General features: G+C 34.4%; 2 protein-coding genes across 2 annotated transcripts; both read right to left on the minus strand.

Moving 5' to 3' along the window:
* Nucleotides 1-11,535: 11,535 nt before the first annotated feature.
* LOC133313501 (flavin-containing monooxygenase FMO GS-OX5-like) lies at nucleotides 11,536-15,811 on the minus strand. The gene is made up of 6 exons (XM_061514885.1): nucleotides 14,759-15,811; nucleotides 12,995-13,153; nucleotides 12,700-12,782; nucleotides 12,433-12,568; nucleotides 12,106-12,279; nucleotides 11,536-11,996 (listed from the first exon to the last, which is right to left on the minus strand). Exons 1-6 carry the CDS (start codon nucleotides 15,350-15,352, stop codon nucleotides 11,823-11,825), a joined length of 1,320 nt encoding a protein of 439 aa, XP_061370869.1. The 5' UTR covers nucleotides 15,353-15,811; the 3' UTR covers nucleotides 11,536-11,822.
* A 1,240-nt stretch (nucleotides 15,812-17,051) lies between these two features.
* On the minus strand, nucleotides 17,052-19,384 carry LOC133313498 (flavin-containing monooxygenase FMO GS-OX5-like). The gene is made up of 5 exons (XM_061514882.1): nucleotides 19,265-19,384; nucleotides 18,971-19,053; nucleotides 18,673-18,808; nucleotides 18,303-18,476; nucleotides 17,052-17,225 (listed from the first exon to the last, which is right to left on the minus strand). Exons 1-5 carry the CDS (start codon nucleotides 19,310-19,312, stop codon nucleotides 17,052-17,054), a joined length of 615 nt encoding a protein of 204 aa, XP_061370866.1. The 5' UTR covers nucleotides 19,313-19,384.
* Between the last annotated feature and the right edge of the window lie 686 nt (nucleotides 19,385-20,070).

The raw sequence follows: 20,070 nt of genomic DNA on the forward strand, positions 1-20,070 counted from the left end.
TGTGTAGGAGAAAAAACTTAACTCATGTAGCATGAGAATAGTTTTTCCCATTTAAATTTCCAACGTTTATAAGATCAATGGTAGTGGTGTTCATCAACCGATTCAAATCACAGTGACCGAACTGAAAAATCAATAACCGGATTAACTGAAATTTATATGCTCTTAAATTCTCCGTTTTGCTATTAAGTTTTAGTGATTTATTCTAAGTTTGCGTCCAGGAGTGATTAACTGTTATTTGGGCAGGAGCAATCCGCAGTTCTGGAAATTAGGAAGCAACTAAATGTAAAATGATTTATATTTATTACTTTCGGGCTTAGGAAATTATTTAGCATTTTCAGAAAATCCAATGACCATTTAGAGGAGGCCTAATTCAGAATTAAAGCAAACTTGGAGAGAAAGAAAAAAGAAAGAGACAAAGGGAGACAAAAAGGACATAAAGAAATAGCTAAAAAACACTATACCGGCGTCCTTTTGTTTTCCAGAAAATGTAACCATTCAAGAGCGGCCACATCAGCAGTAGCAGAGAGGAAAGGCAGGGAACATTTCTACAACACCACATCCTAAAAATTCAGAAAAAAAAATGAAGAAATGATGCTTAGGTGAAGGTTTTAGGGCTGACTTGGACATGATCACGTCACTGATTGGGGAGCAACTGATGAAATCTGCACTATTGATTAAATCAAGGGACGTGATTGACTCAAGAAAGACCTTTCATCTATAAATACTGAAGAAATTACTAACTTCAGAAGTTCTTGACCCCTTAGGGAGGACTAACGTGAGTTGTCGAACTCATGCATATTAAATTTATCAGGTTTGTAAATATTTTGTAGTAAAGGGGAAAACTTGAGTCGTCTCTCAAGAAAATTTTAAGGGTTTAAATTGCTAATTAAAAATAAAAAATATAAGATGGGGATTTTTCTTCAGTTCAAATAAAAATAAAACAAAGTGTAAAAATTGAGATTAAAATTGTAACAAAATAACCAACGCAAAGTTGGCATTCCATGGACATCCATCACTGGATGAATGATTATCAATTTTGTGGTTGATTCTAAACGAATCAGGATCCCTGCATTCGTTTAGAAATCCTTCTCTAGGCAAAAAATCGGATTAGGGCTCCACTAATTTTAGCCAAAAAATAAAATAAAACAGAATTAAAATAAATAAAATAAAAATAATGGCCTTGGGCCTCTTGTGCATTGAGTTCTTAATTAAAATTACAAGCCGAGCTAATTAATTAAATTTCAGCATTTAATGTCTGACTTGGGCTCCAACTTCTTGTCTGAATTGGTCTTTCATATCTTAACATTTGTAGATTAACGAAAGGTGAGAACTAGTTAAAAAGTAAATTAACGAAACATAACTAAAATAAAAACAAAAACAAAAATAAAGCAAGTCAGACACAAAGGTGAGAACTAATTTTTTTTCTTGCTTTTTCTTTTCTTTTCTATTTTTCTTTTTCTTTTTCTTTTTCTTTTTCTTTTTCAGTGTTTCTTTCCTTTTTTTTCTTTTTCCTTCTTTGAAGATGAACAATTGACAAATGATAAATATTAAATAGCTCTCTCACCCACACTTAAAATGTTGCACCCCTCAAGCAACCCCTACACTTAAATATAACACAAAGGTGAAGCAAAAGCTCAATAAATTTCTAAGGTGCAGGATCAATTGCTTTTACACTTAGGCTTATAATGTGGCTAAGAAAATAAGGGTATAAAAAGACACAAAGAGGCTAACCAACGAAAATATAATGTAAGGTTTGGCTATAAGATCAAAGTGGGAAAAACAAAAGAAAGAATGCCTCAATTATATCTATACATGCAAGTGAAAAATGTAATTTAAAAAAGAACAAGAGCAAGTATAACACCTCGTATATTAATAATTAAATTGAGGGTTAGAGAGGATGCTTAGTGAAAATCCTAAGTTTTGAGTTAAAATATGCAAGAAGGGTAACGGTAAATCAACAAATATGTAACCCTAAGTTGTAAAATGATAGAATTAGGCCTCAAATGATGAAAATAATATTAAAAATAGATTCAGAACGAAAAATTCAATGATTAGGCAAGTTCCTGGAGAATTGGTGAATAATGTTTTTACCGAATGAAATATTGCGGTACAGTTGTATCGAAAAACGTGCAAAGTGAGATTAGTACTCTAGGATTGAATATATGATGGAAAATGGTACTTAGAATCAAGAAATATGATTATTGGTACAATTCGATAGATTTTAGGGTTTTGGGGGAAACATGCCAACAGTGCACAAATAGGGGTAAAACATTAATTTCACCAAATTATCGGAAAACTCCGGATTCATCTGTTCAAGGGTAATTAAAAGAATTTGGTGAATGTTAAATTTTTTATTTAACGGATAGTTCATGAATTAATTGGAGATTAGTGTGTTAAGTGAATGATTTGAATTAATTTGAATTGAGTGAGGTGGCATGTGGGACTCACCCCACTTAAACTAACATAAGAGCACATGTCCTTCACTATTCATCATCTTATTCTCTCCCCTCCTTTCCTCCAAACCCGCGGCCACACCAAGAATAAGGACAAAAAATTTCTCCCTTGATTCTTCATCAAATCCTACATGAAAATTGAAGTAAACAACCTTGTGAACTCAACCCACACCTCTATTCTTCTTGTTAGCCTCTACATTTTGAGATAATCCCCCTTGAAGCTTATGAAAATTTGATGGAGATGGAGCTAATGGTGCTTGTTGCTTGAGTGGTTGCTTGAAGAACATTCATAGGAGTCTTAAGTATTGATTTATGGTAAGTTTCCACATCTTTTGTTGGATTTCATTTTGATCAAAAAATTGAAGACCTAAGCTTAAATGACTTTGTGTCTTTGATAAATGTTGCTTAGAATGAGGATTAATGATGATTGGGACCATAAAAATTCTTGTGAAAAAGTTTGTTTAACTTAGAAAAATTTCATGGATGAACATGGTTCTTGAAAAAATGAGTTGTTGGAAAATTATGTAATTGAGTTGTTGGTGGTTTGAATCATTGATATTAAGGTTGTATCAGAGTTTAATACAAGTGGATTGCGAGAAAATTCCTTGGAATTCCACCCTTGCATGCGACAGCCTTATAGGTGATTTTAGGGAAAATGCAAGAAAAATTCCTTAGCCCCTTGGATGCTTCAGATTCGTGTTTGGACTGTTAGCTTGAGAGGTAAGCTTTCGTGTCCTCGGTTTTGTCCATTGTTGGTTCCACATACCTCATGGAGGGATGGTTATATGCAAGCTGTGTTTTTGATGAAAATAAATGATGATTCTTGATATACTATTGAGCTGTTTTATTGAGTGTAAGTGTCATATGATATGTATGTGATGTACCACTTAGACGGTAACCCCTGAGTATGTGGAGACATACAAGATGGTAACTCCGTGGGTGAGGTGCAAGCGGTGTTCCTTGTACTGTAGGTTGTGGACGTATGTAATCTCAACCTTTTAATTCTCTAGCCAATAGGATGCATACACATATGACATGGATATATGCTGCATTGAACAAGTTTTGAAAATTATATTATTATACTGTTTTGGAACTTATATTGCACATGTAAGTGAGCTTGGGGTGGAGAGATCCTTGAGGACCCCTTACCTTACTGAGATTTCTTTTTAGAGATCTCACCCCGTGTTGGGGCACATTTTCAGGTACAGGTACCTTGGGGGTCGATACCTCTAGCGGCAGGAGGCCATAGTTGAGTTGATTATGCATGCTACTTTACTGATATGCCTGGATGTTGATCATGCTTTATTTCAGTATATCGTTATTTGATTTGAGACATTGTTGGCTATATTACCTTATTTGGTGAGCATGGGGGTTGTCCATGCCACATTGATATCAGACATGTTTGCTTATCTTGAGTTGTATAATGTATCAGGATATGGTTCGGTCTATGTGTTTTAGTTCCGTGACTTGATATTATTTATGATATGAGGATATTCAGTGTAGTTATTATTGCAATTTACATAGAGGCAGTATTTTGAAAATGAATAAGTAATTCCACTTGGTAAATATGATAAGCATTCATAATTGAAAAGAAAAAGTTAGCTTCCGCATTTAATTAGCTGCGCTACTACCATTGTATGTTTAATACACTGGGTACACACGGGGCGTTACATGTAGCATCGGTAAGCAGTTTTGTAGCATAGAAGATGAGGTCAGCATCATGTTTGGTTGACATCATCACCAGAAAACCATGGACCCAAGCCCAACTTGATGGAAGGAAGCTGCTGAGCGCGCAAACAAATACTCTGAACTATATGTTTGGAAAGATTTGGAGAAGATATACAACAGCATAATGTTTTGTCCCTGCATCATATCTGCAGCAAAAACATAGTTGAATCCTCAATCAATCATAAGGCAGATTCGAATGTGATTTGCAATGGATTGGAAGAGCTGATTGAAGCCCAATGCATCAGAGTATATAAAGAGAGGAAACCTACACACACCAAGTAGGCTAGAGAGGTTCTTGACACAGATTGGAAGACAGATTTCAGTGTTGTTAGAGAGAGAAAGTGGGGCAAACACTTAAAGGGAATTTGAGGGTTCGTTAGAGAGATCCAGCGAATCAAAGGAAGAAGCTAGGGTTCAATACAGAGATCATTGAATCCGGTGACTTCTTGCACTGTTCTGGCGGCTGAGGCAAGGTTGATGGTGGTAGAGCTCACGATTACTGTGAGAGCAGAGCTATAACAATGTCCCTATTTTTCTTATCTTAGATCTATGAAATCTTATTCTTTCTTTGTTGTTGCTTTCCACCCAAGTATGAGCTAAATTGTTAGGATTGGGTGATAGAGTACCCTTATTGTGATGTAATCAGTTGCCTAAACTTTGTTGCATGATTGTCCTTTTAATTGTTTAATAAAGTGCTTAATTTATCTTTAATCTTGTTGATTCATCGAGAGAGAGTTGCAAGGTTCTTAGGATTTGAGCTATAGAGATATAGGTGAATTCTGAAAGTTATTAAACATTGTGGTTTAACTAAGTAAAATTGGTTAATTGTGGGTAGAGAGATCATTCACACCACAAAATCACATAGTGAACTTAATGATTTAAAACTATGTTTGCCATAGAGATATGGGAACTAGTATACATGTATTGCTGGTGAGAGCCCTTGCATGCATTAGTGTTCTGATTACTGAATGGATGATTATTGTAGCATTGTAACTGCATTCTGATGAAACTGCAATAATGGGGAAATTGATCCCAGTCTACCTTTGAATACTTGGAAAACTTATATTGTTACTGCATTCTCTTAGTTAATCTTTAGTCTTAGTCTATTTTATTTCTTGATTCTTAAATTAGTCATTAGTTAATAAAAAATCATTATTGTTACTTTAAATTGATTCACTTAGAGCTGTAGCTTTACTTAATCTCTGTGGGAACGATATCTGGATTCACACATTCACTTTATTACTTGTTGATAGTGCACTTGCGTATTTGTGTGATTAATATAGTTGATTGCGAAATTACACAACAATGTCCCCGAACCATGAGTACCTGGACTGGTATAGGCAGCGAGGCAAGCGGTTCGTAGCGAGGAGGGCTGCGAGGATTGGACGAGCAATGAGTTATTTGAGTTATAATTTCTATCTGTTGATTATAGTTATTTTTGTAACTAAAAATTTAATTATTGTGAGTTTTAGATCGATAGCTTGGAGATGTTGTACTTTGCGACCACTGGTGATTAGTTTCCGAGCTATGGATTGGAGTGGGTCCATGAGGAGATTGGACGCATTATTACAATTTTCAGAGAGTACGCACGAGTGGAGGAACCCGGACCAGAGGCTCCACCGACGCAGACAGTTGAGGAGCTCATGTTGACCATTGAGGTTCCCTGTGGTAGGCAGGAGGGACATGGTTTAAGATAACAACGGGAACCTGAGTGAGCAGAGCCTATTCTTGGTCCTAGACCACGCACAGATATTCACAGATAGTTCAGACCTCCAGTTATAAGCCATACGTTTGGCGCACAACCTATATATTACGCGCCTCCTCCGCAATAGTATTATACTAGCCAGTCAGGTACATTCTATCTACCGATGTATTCGCAGGGTGAGCATGTCTATCAGGCTAATCCCATGGCCATGGCATTTGGAGGGGTACCGTTCACTCAGCCATCGACCAATAGTATAGAGTATCAGAAATGGATCCAGGCAGACGTAGAGGCATGGTGCACGGAGATAGATTTGAGCGCAGATGGCTGTGGCGAGTGACCTTCACATCATGTGCCCGAGGTCACTCCGTCTTCGACATCGTGTGACATCCAGCCAGGTACAACTGCGCATGATTTTCTAGAGGCCGCGACTAGTGACTTTGTTCATTCAGCACCAGACACATCTTCCTCTACAGCGCCAGCACGTGTTCCAGATCCAGTTGTTGACCCAGAGCCCACTCTAGACGAGTTTCCACAGGCATTGGAGGCTGGGATTAGATGCCGATTACCCCCTCGTCAGGCACGTGACAGGCCATGGTCGCGATGGTCATAACTTGCATGTAGTTTTGATGCTTTTTCTTGTGTATTGTTGGAATTTATTTTTGGATTGTACATTGGACTGTTATTATGGACGGTGTTGTTTGGATTGTTATTATGGACTGCATTTTACGATTGTCATTGTTACAACTATTTTTGGCTTGTTATTATTGAATGTGTTTTTTTTTATTGTTATGTTATCGACTATTTATTTGAGGTCGCAATGCAACATTAATAATATTAACAATTCATCAAACAATGACAAATCACAAATCAGGTTTAATTGAAATAACAATGTAACATTTAATTGACATAATAATGGATCATTAAGTGACATAGTAATGCATCACATATCACAAATTAGCTTCACGATTAGGACACGACCTGCGATTGTGCCCAAGTTGCTTGCAAAGACCACATTTAGTGCGTGCTTGAACAGTTTCAATCTCATCCATCTCGTTGCATATTCTGGTCAACTTTGGATGGCTCTTTGCACACAACATATTCCTATCAAGTATGACCACTAGACTTATACTTAGTAGAATAGCTTGCTCATTGCTGATTGGCTCCCATGGAAATGAGTACGCATTAACCAATTTCGTTGTCTTGAACACATCATCCACATATTAACGAGGGTTCCGACGAATGTGTAAGGCCGCAGTTATGGCGTGACTATATGGATATTTAAATGCTTTAAATTGTCTACATTGGCATGACCGCTCTCGAAGGTTGACAAAATACGACCTTTTCCACCCTGCATCAACCTCAAATACAGTTTCTTCAACATTATAGATACGAACATTATGCATTATAGCCACAGACTCATTATGTGTCAACGAGTCAATCACATTTTTGCAATAATTATGATCAGATTGAACTTGTTGAGATGCCGATTGAACTCTTTGCGCGAAATAATGAACCAATCTACTATAGATGTGCTTAACCAATCCAGTAATTGGCATGTTTCTTGCCCCCTTTAACACCCTATTTACGGACTGTGACATGTTTGTTGTCATATGCCCATATCGTCGTCCTTCAACGTCATGTGCACGCGACCACTTTTTCTTTGGAATGCCATCAATCCAATCCGCAACCTGAGAACTGGTGTCACGAATTCGTGCAAGCGCTCTCTCAAAATCCAACATACAAGGAGCATATCCTGCCAACAATAAAACCAATAAGACATGAAAATTAACAAATGCATTCAAATTGAAGACTCGGGTTGTACACCATACCTATATTCATCAATGCTGCCTTCAATTTGTCATTTCTAAACCGTTGATTAAAATTGCTAGCAATATGTCGAAGGCAATACACATTAAACGCATGCGGTGGCAGCCAACCAGGATGATTCTCTACAGCTAATAATATGCTAGGATGCCAATATGAAATGAGACATATTTTTCACCTGTGTAACATGCATGCAAAGATTGGCAAGGAAGTATGACCAAGCGTTCAATATCTCACCATCAACAATGGAAAATGCAAGTGGCAAACATTCATTATTTCCATCCTGAGTCGTGGCAATCAACAACTTTCCCTTATATTTTTCGTATAAATGAGAGCCATCAATTTGTATCATTGGTTTGCAAAAATTAAATGCCTCACAACAGTGTCTGAAAGTCCAAAAAATGCGATGGAATACGCATTTTTCGGGGACCAGTCCCCCCCACAAAACAATCCTTTGTTTGAATATTATAAAAGGAACCTAGTGAAAAACGAAGCATATATTCACACCACCTGAGTAAATATGCATACGATTCCTCCCAATCACCATACAACATTGCCATTGCTTTCTGCTTCGCATACCATGCCTTTCTATATGAAACTTTAAATCCATAAGAATGAGTGATCCTCTCTTGAACCAGTGCAGTTGAGACTGATGGTTTCTTTTTTATCGTCTCTAACAAACAAATTGTAATATACAGATTAAACCAAACACAGGTATATGAACCAATTTTTAAATATATCATAATATTCTGAAATAACGTACCTACTGTAAGTGATGCAATCATGTCAGAATTAAGTTGTCTATGATCTTGAGAAATATGGTCATTCAAGCAATTGTGATCACCACCCCATTTTCGCAACCTTCCAATTTTCACCATATGTTGGTTTAATTACCATGAGCCCTCCATGGGCAACCCTGCTAATGCGTGCAACATTTCATGCTTAACTTTGTAGGTGTGCTCTCAACAACAATCGCTTCTTGACGCTCCTTCATGAGGTTGCGCTTGATTGCCATCTGAGCCTCTTTTTTGGATGTAAATTTCTGGTTAACAAACAACTTCCCCCCTAATTGCCATGGACCTTGGATTGAACCCAAACTCTGGCTATATGATTTTTGCTCACTTTGATGATCCCAATCAATATATGTGCAATGTGGAATTTCATCCCAAAAAGGAGTAACAACATCATCATCTGCGTGTACTAAGTAATAATAGTAACAAGAAGAATTAATTACATCAACAAAACCATATATGCATATATGAGTTGTTTCTTAACATACCTTCAGGATGTTGTGCTATTTGACTCAAGGCCATGTCATAATGTCCTACGATTCAAGACTCCTCCAAATCATGCCATGGCTGGATTTGAGTAGCTGACCTGTCACATTCTTTGTCATTGTCCGAAGCACTTGCATCTCTGCAAGAAAATGTCCTCCATTGCGATATTTTCCTCATCGTCGTCGTCATAGTCTTCATCCATAACCCAGGTAGGGTCATGTTCATCTTCCTCAGACATGTTAAACTGGAGCAACATATGAGAATGCATTATGAGGAGAATTTCAAGCAACTAACCTCATTGGTAACATAACATCCTCCGCTCTGGCAGTATCCACGTACAACTCTAAGAAATCTTTTCTAGTCTGGTTCAAGAATTCTTCCATTACCATATCTACGTCTTCGTCATCCACCACTTGCAAACTAATGTATTGTTCAGATTGTCATAATCTTGTCGTGACTAGAGTGATCGATTGGTTATCTTCGAGACATAATTTTTGGCGAATTTTTTGATGCAGTTCCTCAACGGTTGAGTTTCGCTTAATATGTGGTGGCCTTTTCTCGCCTACAAAAATAACACCGCGACGACCTTCCACTTTCCTACCATTATAATATAGAACAACACGAATAAAATAAGAATTTGAACTCATTCTTAAAAATAATAATGAAAAATAGAAAATAGAATATGAATAAACAAGTGCAAAATGAATGTAGGAGTATATGTATAATGCTTGAGAAGAGTTGTGAAGAGTGTAAAGAGGAGAAGGGTTTAAATAGGATAGAAATGAGCCACTCACACTCTGATTGAGTAGGTTTGCCACGTGGAACACGCCCCACATGGGCGTGTCTCTCTACTTAAACATGCCCCTTGTGGGCGTGTCTCTCCCATCTAGGTCACGCCTCTTTTGGCATGTCTCTCTCCTAGCTCACGCCATCTGTGGGCATGTCTCTCTCCAGATGGTCACACCCCCTAGGGAGAGTTTGGGTGTTATACTTGGGTAAATACATTCAAAACAACTACATTTGTGTAATTTGTTATTAAAAAAGTAATATTTAAATTTTTTTTGCCATGTGATTGCTCTTTTCGTGCACCACATAGATAAGGTAAGTTTTGGCATGTCAATTATGGAAAAAAATAAGTTTACAAATTTTTTTTACAAATTTTTCTAAATTATATTATCTACTCCCGGAAGTATATAGTATAACCTAGTGTACTTTCGAAAATACATCGTGTAGTTTGTAAACAAAAAATTTGTAAATATAACCCTCCTCATCAATTATTATATAAACGAGCGCGCTTAATTTCTTTGACTATAGTGCTTTTCTAGAAGTGTACATTTTCCAACTAGATTTTTGTCTTTTTAAAGTGATATTTTAGAAGAATTTTTAAAAATTCATCTAAACTAGTCTATGATGGTGGCTCATCAAGTATATTCACATTTTTATTCTATGAAGAAGCTTTCTCTCCATTATACTCAACAGTCAATACAACATTTTACCTTAAAAAAAGTCAAAACAGTAGAGTTTCAGTGGACATGACTCACATGAGTAACTCATAGTCAATAATGGTTTCTAAGTAATATATAAAAGGGTTTTATTAGTGTTATGTAACATAATGTAAGTGTTGTTTTCAACTCTCACATCAAAAGGGAGAGAGAAAGTGGAATGATGAAAGAGAAAGAAAAACATGTGGACCCCACCTCTTTAATGTGTGTGTAGGAAAGTGAAGTTATATTATGTTAAATGATAAGCATAAAACCCTATATAAAATATGGTTTTATTTTAATTTAACGTTGCTGTATCATTTTTGCACATTATCATGCAATGCGTTCGGGACCGGTCGGATTGTTTTGCCCAGCTGGTTTTAATGGTCACCCAACAAGGACGTACATCATCACCACTTAACACATAGGTACATCGTGTACTTTCACTTTCACATTTCCAACCCACGTATGATCTTTATATGTTAAATATCATGCAGCCTCATACCGTAACAGAACCCACATGGCCACAAACTATTTTGGCATAACACCTTATGTGGAGGTAGTGTTTGGTTGAAGGTTTATTTTAGGATTAATGGGAAAGTGTAGGTGGATATTGGAAAATACCACGTTTGATTCAGGTTTTTTCAAGAAATACCAGACAAATAGGATAGATGGGAAAATGACTTTTGTGTTGATTTTTAGATAAAATTCACTGTTATAGAATACCACTTGAGATGTGGTATTGTGAGATGACTGGGGAAGTGAAAAAATAGGTGTAAAGTTTCTCCCGAACATAGATTTTGCATATTTAAATAAATTTCCCTGGTAATTTTTGGGTCAACCAAATAACTTTTTTTACATTTTCCTATCAAACTCACTTTCCAATCATTTTCCTATCAATTACATTTCTTTAGTAAATTTTTTTTTCCCAAACCAAACACTAGCTAAAGGGAATCTCCTTCACCCTATACATAAAGACTTTCTCCTCACCTTAGATTCATCTTCTTCATTTCTCAGTATTTGGATTACTCGACAGAATTCACCCCTCAAGTCATAACTGAGCCCAAAATACACTTCCTCCTCCCACTCTCAACTAGTCTAAGACACACTTCCCGTTCCACCCTCAGCTAGCCTTAAACGGTAAGTCTTAAGAACTCTAATCTATACCACTGCTTTTGCAATTTTCATTACCCACCCATTCTGAATACATATTCTCATTCTCATTCTCTCACAAGTTCATAATGAATATATTATGATATCATTACAAAAATTTGATTACAACAATAAATATTAAATATCAATCTTGAGATAACCTAAATCAATAATTCGCAGGGGAAATGCAATGTCATTGCTTTTAGGAAGCTGATGCACTTTGAATGATGGCATCCCAATAAACATCATCCCATTCATCTCTATATTTTTCGCTATTTTCGATAAAATTCTTAAAGCACTCTGCATACATATTCTCCCTCCAATCTTCCAACGGAGGCATCCCAATTTGTTCAACTAGCCAGGGCTTGTAGTCAACCTGCGAGAGTCATTTTCAAATAAGTAAATTCAAAAAAGTAAAGCTACCCTAACCTTAAAGAAAGGTCACATTTATAATTGGGTATAACTATTCCATTGCTATCACATACCTGAAATGGACGAAGGGAATGAGTGTAACGCTTGGGCAACCCATTTTCCTCCATAAATTTGTAGTAGTCTTTAACAGATTCCGTCATCTCTTCTTCCGTAGGTAAGCGAACCTTACCAGATAAAACCTTTGCAACCCATTTGGATTGCAACTCATATACATGAAAAACAGCATCCTGGCCAGCAAGTTATAATTAACCTTAATTATTTCAATAAATTATATTTATCATTCTAAATCATTAATGTTTGGCTTGAAAAATTCTATATTAATATAAAATACTTCTTCACCCAAAAAAATTAAAAAAAAAAAAAAAAATTCTGATAATAACCTTATAGGGTAAACCAATGAAAGAGAGCCATGGAGCCAATGCGGGAGGAAATATATGTTTGTATAGTGGACCAACGCGATTATCATCAACGGTTACAATTCCATTGGTTTCAAGGAATGGAAGGCGGTACTTGTATCTGTCATATTCCATAAAATCATTAACTACATCGATAATCATTGTTTATAACAATTAAAAATGTTGATGGCAAGCAAGGATATCTAGAAAATAAATAAATAAAATGTATGAAACTTTATGATTGTACCCTACCCTGTACAGTGGATTATTGCATCTGCATGTACAGAGAATCCATCTTCAAAGGCAACCAAGCCATCTTCATTTACACATTTGATCTGTCAAAAAGACATGATGAGAATCAGCAATATCAATCAAATTATCATATTCTTAGGAAATAATGTATAAAATGTCAAGTACTCAAATTATTTAAATTAAGGGGGTTAAATAATAATGTTTTGGGCTGGAGTTTGAAAAATTCATTTAATAAACGACCAAATCAAATTAAAAAGTTACTAAGAAGCTGCGTTCATAATAATTTTTTACATACCATAGTATGGACGCTTATATTGGCATTGCCATTATTTTTCAACTTCATACCCATTAAATCTGGATTCGGTTTTGCTGCTACATGAACTTCCTTTGCTACTGTTGCAATCTCTCTTGAGATATCAAAGGAACTAGGCCCAAACCCAATTAAAATCACAACCTGTTTAGCAGATGTTATCAATGATTTATGTAAATTAAATAAAATATATTGCATTAAACTGATTTTTCTTTAATTATCTATTAACTAATAATCGAGTTGATTATAACCAAACATATTTCCACTATCAATTTGTAAAAGAGAAATATTATTTAAAGAAAAAAATATTTCTTATTTTAAAAGATATATAATTGTGTTATTTTAAGAGAGAGAAAGACACAACATATTATATTTTTAGTTAAAATTTAAATTAAAAAACATTCACTTTCTTTCTCATAATTGTATTACTTATATCATTCTTTCATTTAAAATCACGAAACTTTCCTTTGAAAATACAAAATAGCATAAAGAAATGCGTTTGAAAAGTAGCAAAAAGAGCAATATACGTATAACTGGGCTATTTGACCATTTTACCCCTCATTAATTAATTAATAATCATTTTGCTCCTGATTCGAAATTATCTACCAATCTGTCTCTCTTTAATTGACTACCTTGCATTTTTAATCGACTAAATGGTTGTTGGGAGATTTAATCGACTAAATCTCCCTACTTAATCGATTAAAAAATCATACTGACTTGTTTTTCTTTGTTGTCTGTTGGAAGATTTAGTCGATTAAATAGGGAGATTTAGTCGATTAAATCTCCCAACAGCCATTTTTGCCTGTTTTGACCATTTAGTCGATTAAAAATGCAAGGTAGTCGATTAAAGACGGGCAGATTGATAAATAGTTCGAATCAGGGGCAAAATAGTTATTAATTAATTAATAAGGACAAAAGGGTGAAAAAGCCCATACAACTGTGATCAATGAAATACGGTGGAGGATCCATTTACCACCACTAAAGTATATCACTTTTATAATTAACTTGATCACCGTTGGATTAAAATTAAATCCAATGACTCAAATAAATCCTTATAATCAGGCAAGCAAGAGAATGGCTTGTCCAAATTCTGCTTGAACATTGCTGGAAATACCCCATCCTCGAACCGCCTCTTTGATGCCATAGTAAGCCACTGTGTTCCTGTGATCATAGTAAGCCACTATTGCTCCTATTTTTTCCTCGGGGAATTGGTGATAATTAATTACATGATTTTTGGATTTCATGGTCAAATTTGTGAATCATGTTCCTTTGTACACTTCAATTAGAAATTTTCAATACGATGAATCATGAGTACACCACCTAATTATAATAATAATATATAAAATCAGCTTTAAATCGGAGTAAAATATTAACGTGTGATTTTTGTTTTTATTACCCAATCCAAGTTTCTAATTTACTTTCACTTGTTCAACGTTTGTTCAGAACCCTAGAAAAAAAAGAGATCAATTACGGACGACTTAGAGAGAATTGTAAGAGGAGGAGAGAAGGTGTGAGAGAATAAAAAATAGAAAATTAGGATTATAAAGATTTATCGTAAGTTATTAGATTTAATTTTAATTCAACATTAATCAAATTATTTATAAAAGTGATATACTTTAATGATGGTAATTAGTGAATTCTCCCTTGTGAATATAAGTTTTAGTCATAAATTGAAATAATTTTTCATATTATAATTTTATTTTATTAAATTGCTTTATATCGTTTTCAAAGTACCAAAATTTTGTGTACCTGATCCTTGAAAGGTTGAGGCACTCTGTAGTTGTGGGAATGCATTTGAAACCCACGCCACATTTTAATTCCCGGAACCTCACCGAGTTTCGGTTCTGCGAAGTGACCCGAACACACAACAACCGCTTCAAACACCTCTCGACTCACTGAGTCACCGCCCCGAGTCGATTTCGACTCAACCATCCACTCGTTCCCCTTTCCCTCCACCTTCACCACCTCCGTTTCGAACCGGGTCAAACTGTGGATCCCGAACTCGTTCGCAAACTCATCCAGAAAACGGAGCACCTCCTCGTGACCCGGGAACGTTCTCTGGTCGCCCGATTCGCGCTTCGCCAAAGGGTAATCCAAGAACCCCATGAGCTGCCTCGGAAGATTTGTGCGCAACGATAGGTAGAGGCTGCTGTGCACGGTTTCTCGGGTTGGGTCTATGCTAAGTGGGTCGGATTCCGTTTTCGGGTCGTAAACCCAGGTGCCTCCGACGTGGTGATTCTTCTCGAAAACGACAACGTCGTGGCCTTCCCTTTGAAGCTCTCGGGCGGCGACGAGGCCGGAGACACCTGCTCCGATCACCGCAACTTTCACCGACCGAGCCATTGAAAAATGGCGTTGACGTTTAATGATGAGATGGAAATGGATTTGATCAAAACTCAGAAACACTTCTCAATATATAATGTAAGTTTTGGCATGTCAATTATTATATAAATGGGCGCGTTTAATTTCCAATTAGATTTTTGTCTTTTTAAAATAATATTTTAGAAGAACTTTTAAAAATTCATCTAAACTATTCTATGATGGTGGCTCATCAAGTATATTCACATTTTTATTCTATGAAGGAGTTTTCTCTCCATTATACTCAAAAGTCAAAACAGCATTTTACCTTAAAAAAAGTGAAAACAGGAGAGTTTTCAGTGGACATGACTCACATGAGTAGCTTATAGTCAATAATGGTTTTTTACTATTATCGGTTTATAAATTTTTTTTATAAATATTTATAAATTACACTATACATTTTTGAAAGTATATACTATATAGTATTATATTCTAATGTATTTTTGGAAGGAAGTATATAATGTAGTTTATAAATAAAAAATTTATAAATATAATATTTCTCGTAAAATAATATATAAAATATGGTTTTATTTTAATTTAACGTTGCTGTATAATTTTTGCACATTATCATGTAATGCGTTCTGGACAGGTCGGGTTGTCTTGCCCAGCTAGTTTTAATGGTCACCCGACAAGGACATCATCACCACTTAACACAGAGAGTATATCATGTACTTGTTGGAATTAATTTAAATTACTTATTTTTAAGAATAAGAAATTTGATTTAAAAAGATGTGTCGTTTCATCGATGAACGAATGTGTTGTTTCATCCTTGAATATATATATATATATATATATATATATATATATATATATATATATCTTTTCAATATGACCTTACGTTTTCTATAAATAGATAAACAATCAGAATTTTAGAGTTAAGTTTAGTTTTTTTTTTCTTTGCATTACATTCCATTATTCTAGTGCGATTGGTTAGACATATGTTGAGTTTGATGATGTTATTATATGTGGAAGAGCTATCACAAGAATATATGTAATTCGTTCTATCCTAGGAGACAATTATCCACAAATTTTGGACACCAATATTGTCTTAAGGAGACGGTGTCTAACACTATGCTCGAATTTTTTCTTGTTATACTCACATATTTTCATTACGTTTTAATTTTAAGTTATTGCATGTTTCAATTTTTTATGTATACTTCGTGAAACTATATGCATTGTGAAAGTGATTTTTGTAACACATTATTCTCAATAATTTTATCATTATTTTTTCTAACACTACTTTCACATTTCCCACTCACGTATGATCTTTATATGTTAAAGATCTTGCAACCTCACACCATAACAGAGCCCACATGGCCACAAACTATTATGGCATCACACCTTATGTGCTTAGAAGGAATCTCCTTCACCCGACATAGAGGCCTTCTCCTCACCTTAGATTCATCGTCTTAATTGCTCATTATTGGGATTACTCGACATAATTCACCCCTCAAGTCATAACCTTAGACCGTAAGTCTTAAGAACTCTAATCTATACCACTGCTTTTGCAGTTTTCATTACCCACCCTTTCTGAATACATATTCTCATTCTCATTCTCTCACGAGTTCATAATGAATAATATATTGATATCATTAAAAAAATTTGATTACAAAATAAATATTAAATATCAATCTTGAGAGAACCTAAATCAATAATTCGCAGGGGAAATGCAACGTCATTGCTTTTAGGAAGCTGATGCACTTTGAATGATGGCATCCCAATAAACATCATCCCATTCATCTCTGAATTTTTCGTTATTTTCGAGAAAATTCTTAAAGCACTCTGCAAACATATTCTCACTCCAATCTACCAACGGAGGCATCCCAATTTGTTCAACTAGCCAGTACTTGTAGTCAACCTGCCAGAGTCATTTTCAAAATAAGTAAATTCAGAAAAGTAAAGCTACCCTAACCTTAAAAAATGTCACATTTATACTTGGGTATAACCATGGTTGTTGATGTTGTTAAAAACTAGTGTAAAAATATAAACTTATCATTTTTATTAAGGTGATACGTCTTAAAACACAAGTAAAAATTCTCCTTAGTAAAAAATGGTAAAAACTACGTGTAAAAACGTAAAAACGATTGAAACACAAGTTTTTACGTTTTAACTTAAACAAAAAAATCAAACCAGATCAACTTTTAACCCATGACTGGTTTTATTTTTATATTTTTAATAAAATAAAATAAAATAAACACTATTTTCATTCTCCAAATCAAATGCACAGTAACTTCTTCGAACTATTTGAAAAAAAAAGAATCCTCGCAAAAAGAATCTTCACGCGAGGCCGTTGTATTTCTATTTAAGAGTTATTAAACTTTATTCTTTTGATGTTATGGAATTTGGTTATAGGAGTTGTTAAACTTTTTTTTGTGTTTTTGGACTTATGTCTTATATAGTTTATATAATTATGTAACTTGTATATTTTAAATATGAAGTTATTCATTGAATTTTGAGTAGTGACTTATATGATTTTTTTTTTTACATGCATATATATATATATATATATATATATATATATATATATATATATATATATATATATATATATATATATATATATATATATATATATATATATATATGGGGTAGGATCTTTTGACACCGGTGTCAAATTTAAAGTTTGACACCTTATCTAATAGCCGTTAGATCAAAAAAGATCAACGACTCTGATTTGTAAGCATGTGACACCATTGATCTTTTTTGAACTAACGGCTCGCAGATGAGATGTCAAATTTCAAATTTGACACCGGTGTTAAAGGATCTTGCCTCTATATATATATATATATATATATATAACTTTGTATCTTGAAACGTAAAAACTTTACGTTTCGTGAGATTTTTACGATTTACGTTTCTATCACTCCCTTCTATTTTTAGGTAGAAACTCTATTTTGAGAACATTGGATATAACTATTCCATTGCTATCACATACCTGAAATGGACGAAGGGAATGAGTGTAACGCTTGGGCAACCCATTTTCCTCCATGAGTTTGTAGTAGTCTTTAACAGATTCCGTCATCTCTTCTTCCGTAGGTAAGTGAACCTTACCAGATAAAACCTTTGCAACCCATTTGGATTGCAACTCAGATACATGAAAAACAGCATCCTGGCCCAGCAAGTTATAATTAACCTTAATTATTTCAATAAATTATATATATATATATATATATATATATATATATATATATATATATATATATATCACTCTAAATCATTAATATTTGGCTTGAAAAATTCTATATTAATAAAAAATAATTCTTCACCCAAAAAAAATTAAAAAAATAATAAATTCTGATAATAACCTTATAGGGTAAACCAATGAAAGAGAGCCATGGAGCCAATGCAGGAGGAAAGACATGTTTGTATAGTGGACCAACGCGATTATCATCAACGGTTACTATTCCATTGGTTTCAAGGAATGGAAGGTGATACTTGTATCTGTCATATTCCATGAAATCATTAACTACATAGATAATCATTTTTTATTTTATTTTAATAGATAGATAATCATTTTTCATATCAATCAAAAATGTAAATATGGCAAGGAAGGATATCTGGAAAGTGGAAAGTGACAAAATGTATGAAACTTTCTGATTGTACCCTGTGCAGTGGATTATGGCATCTGCATGTATAGAGAATCCATCTTCAAAGGCAACCAAGCCATCTTTATCTACACATTTTATCTAGCAAAAAGATATAATGAGAATCACCAATATCATATTCTTAAGAAAGTAATGTATATAAATATAATGTAAAGTACTCAAATTATTTTAATTAATTAAGTGGGTTAAATAATAATGTTTTAACCTGGAGTTTGAAAAATTCATTTAATAAATGACAAAAATAAATTAAAAAGTTACTAAGAAGCTGTGTTCATAATAATATTTTACATACCATAGTATGAAAGCTTATATTGCCATTATTTTTCAACTTCATACCCATTAAATCTGGATTCAGTTTTGCTGCTACATGAACTTCCTTTGCTACTGTTGCAATATCTCTTGAGATATCAAACGAACTATTCGATACAGATGTGGAGACTAGGATTTTAAATTCTTTCCTTTAATAATAAGGATGAAACATATACTTTCACCTTATTTTTTTAATACCAACTGAGCTGTTGTCTGTTTGCTTGTGACCAGAAAGGGTATTTGTTGACTTGCAAGTTGCATGGATACCATTATTTAGGACTGAAAATTTGGGTTGATAACACACATTATGACACAATACATATATGAATGCATGACACAAATTTAAAGAGGTTAGAATACAAATCCCTTGACATAACATGATATATGAATAATATGTCAATCTCAGTATATTAAAGGTTGTTTTCACCAATGGGGTGAAATCCCCTGCATTAATATTTATTTTCTCTAATATTGCTCTTCTTAGCCAACATGCTGGCATGGCATACCAACAATCTAACAAGCATTCACCAGGATCAATCAAGAGCTAGAGCTGTTATATGTGGCCATGACTCATGCACATTGATAGAGCAGAGTTGCTCTGAGAATTAAAACAAGACTAAAAAAGGGTTATTATTTCTGATATCGGTTTCCTTACATCAAAACTCTATTTATAGGAAGCACGTTCCTAACAGCTTATTGACTCTATTTATGCAGCTATACAATTACATCAGCTCTCAATTATATTACAATATCCAATATCACTACTTATCTATTAAGCTACTGTTGAAC

The sequence above is a fragment of the Gastrolobium bilobum genome, unplaced genomic scaffold (assembly GCF_033153095.1).
Source record: "Gastrolobium bilobum isolate Gb01-03AN ecotype WA unplaced genomic scaffold, APGP_CSIRO_Gbil_v1 utg8495, whole genome shotgun sequence".
NCBI classification, from domain to species: domain Eukaryota; kingdom Viridiplantae; phylum Streptophyta; class Magnoliopsida; order Fabales; family Fabaceae; genus Gastrolobium; species Gastrolobium bilobum.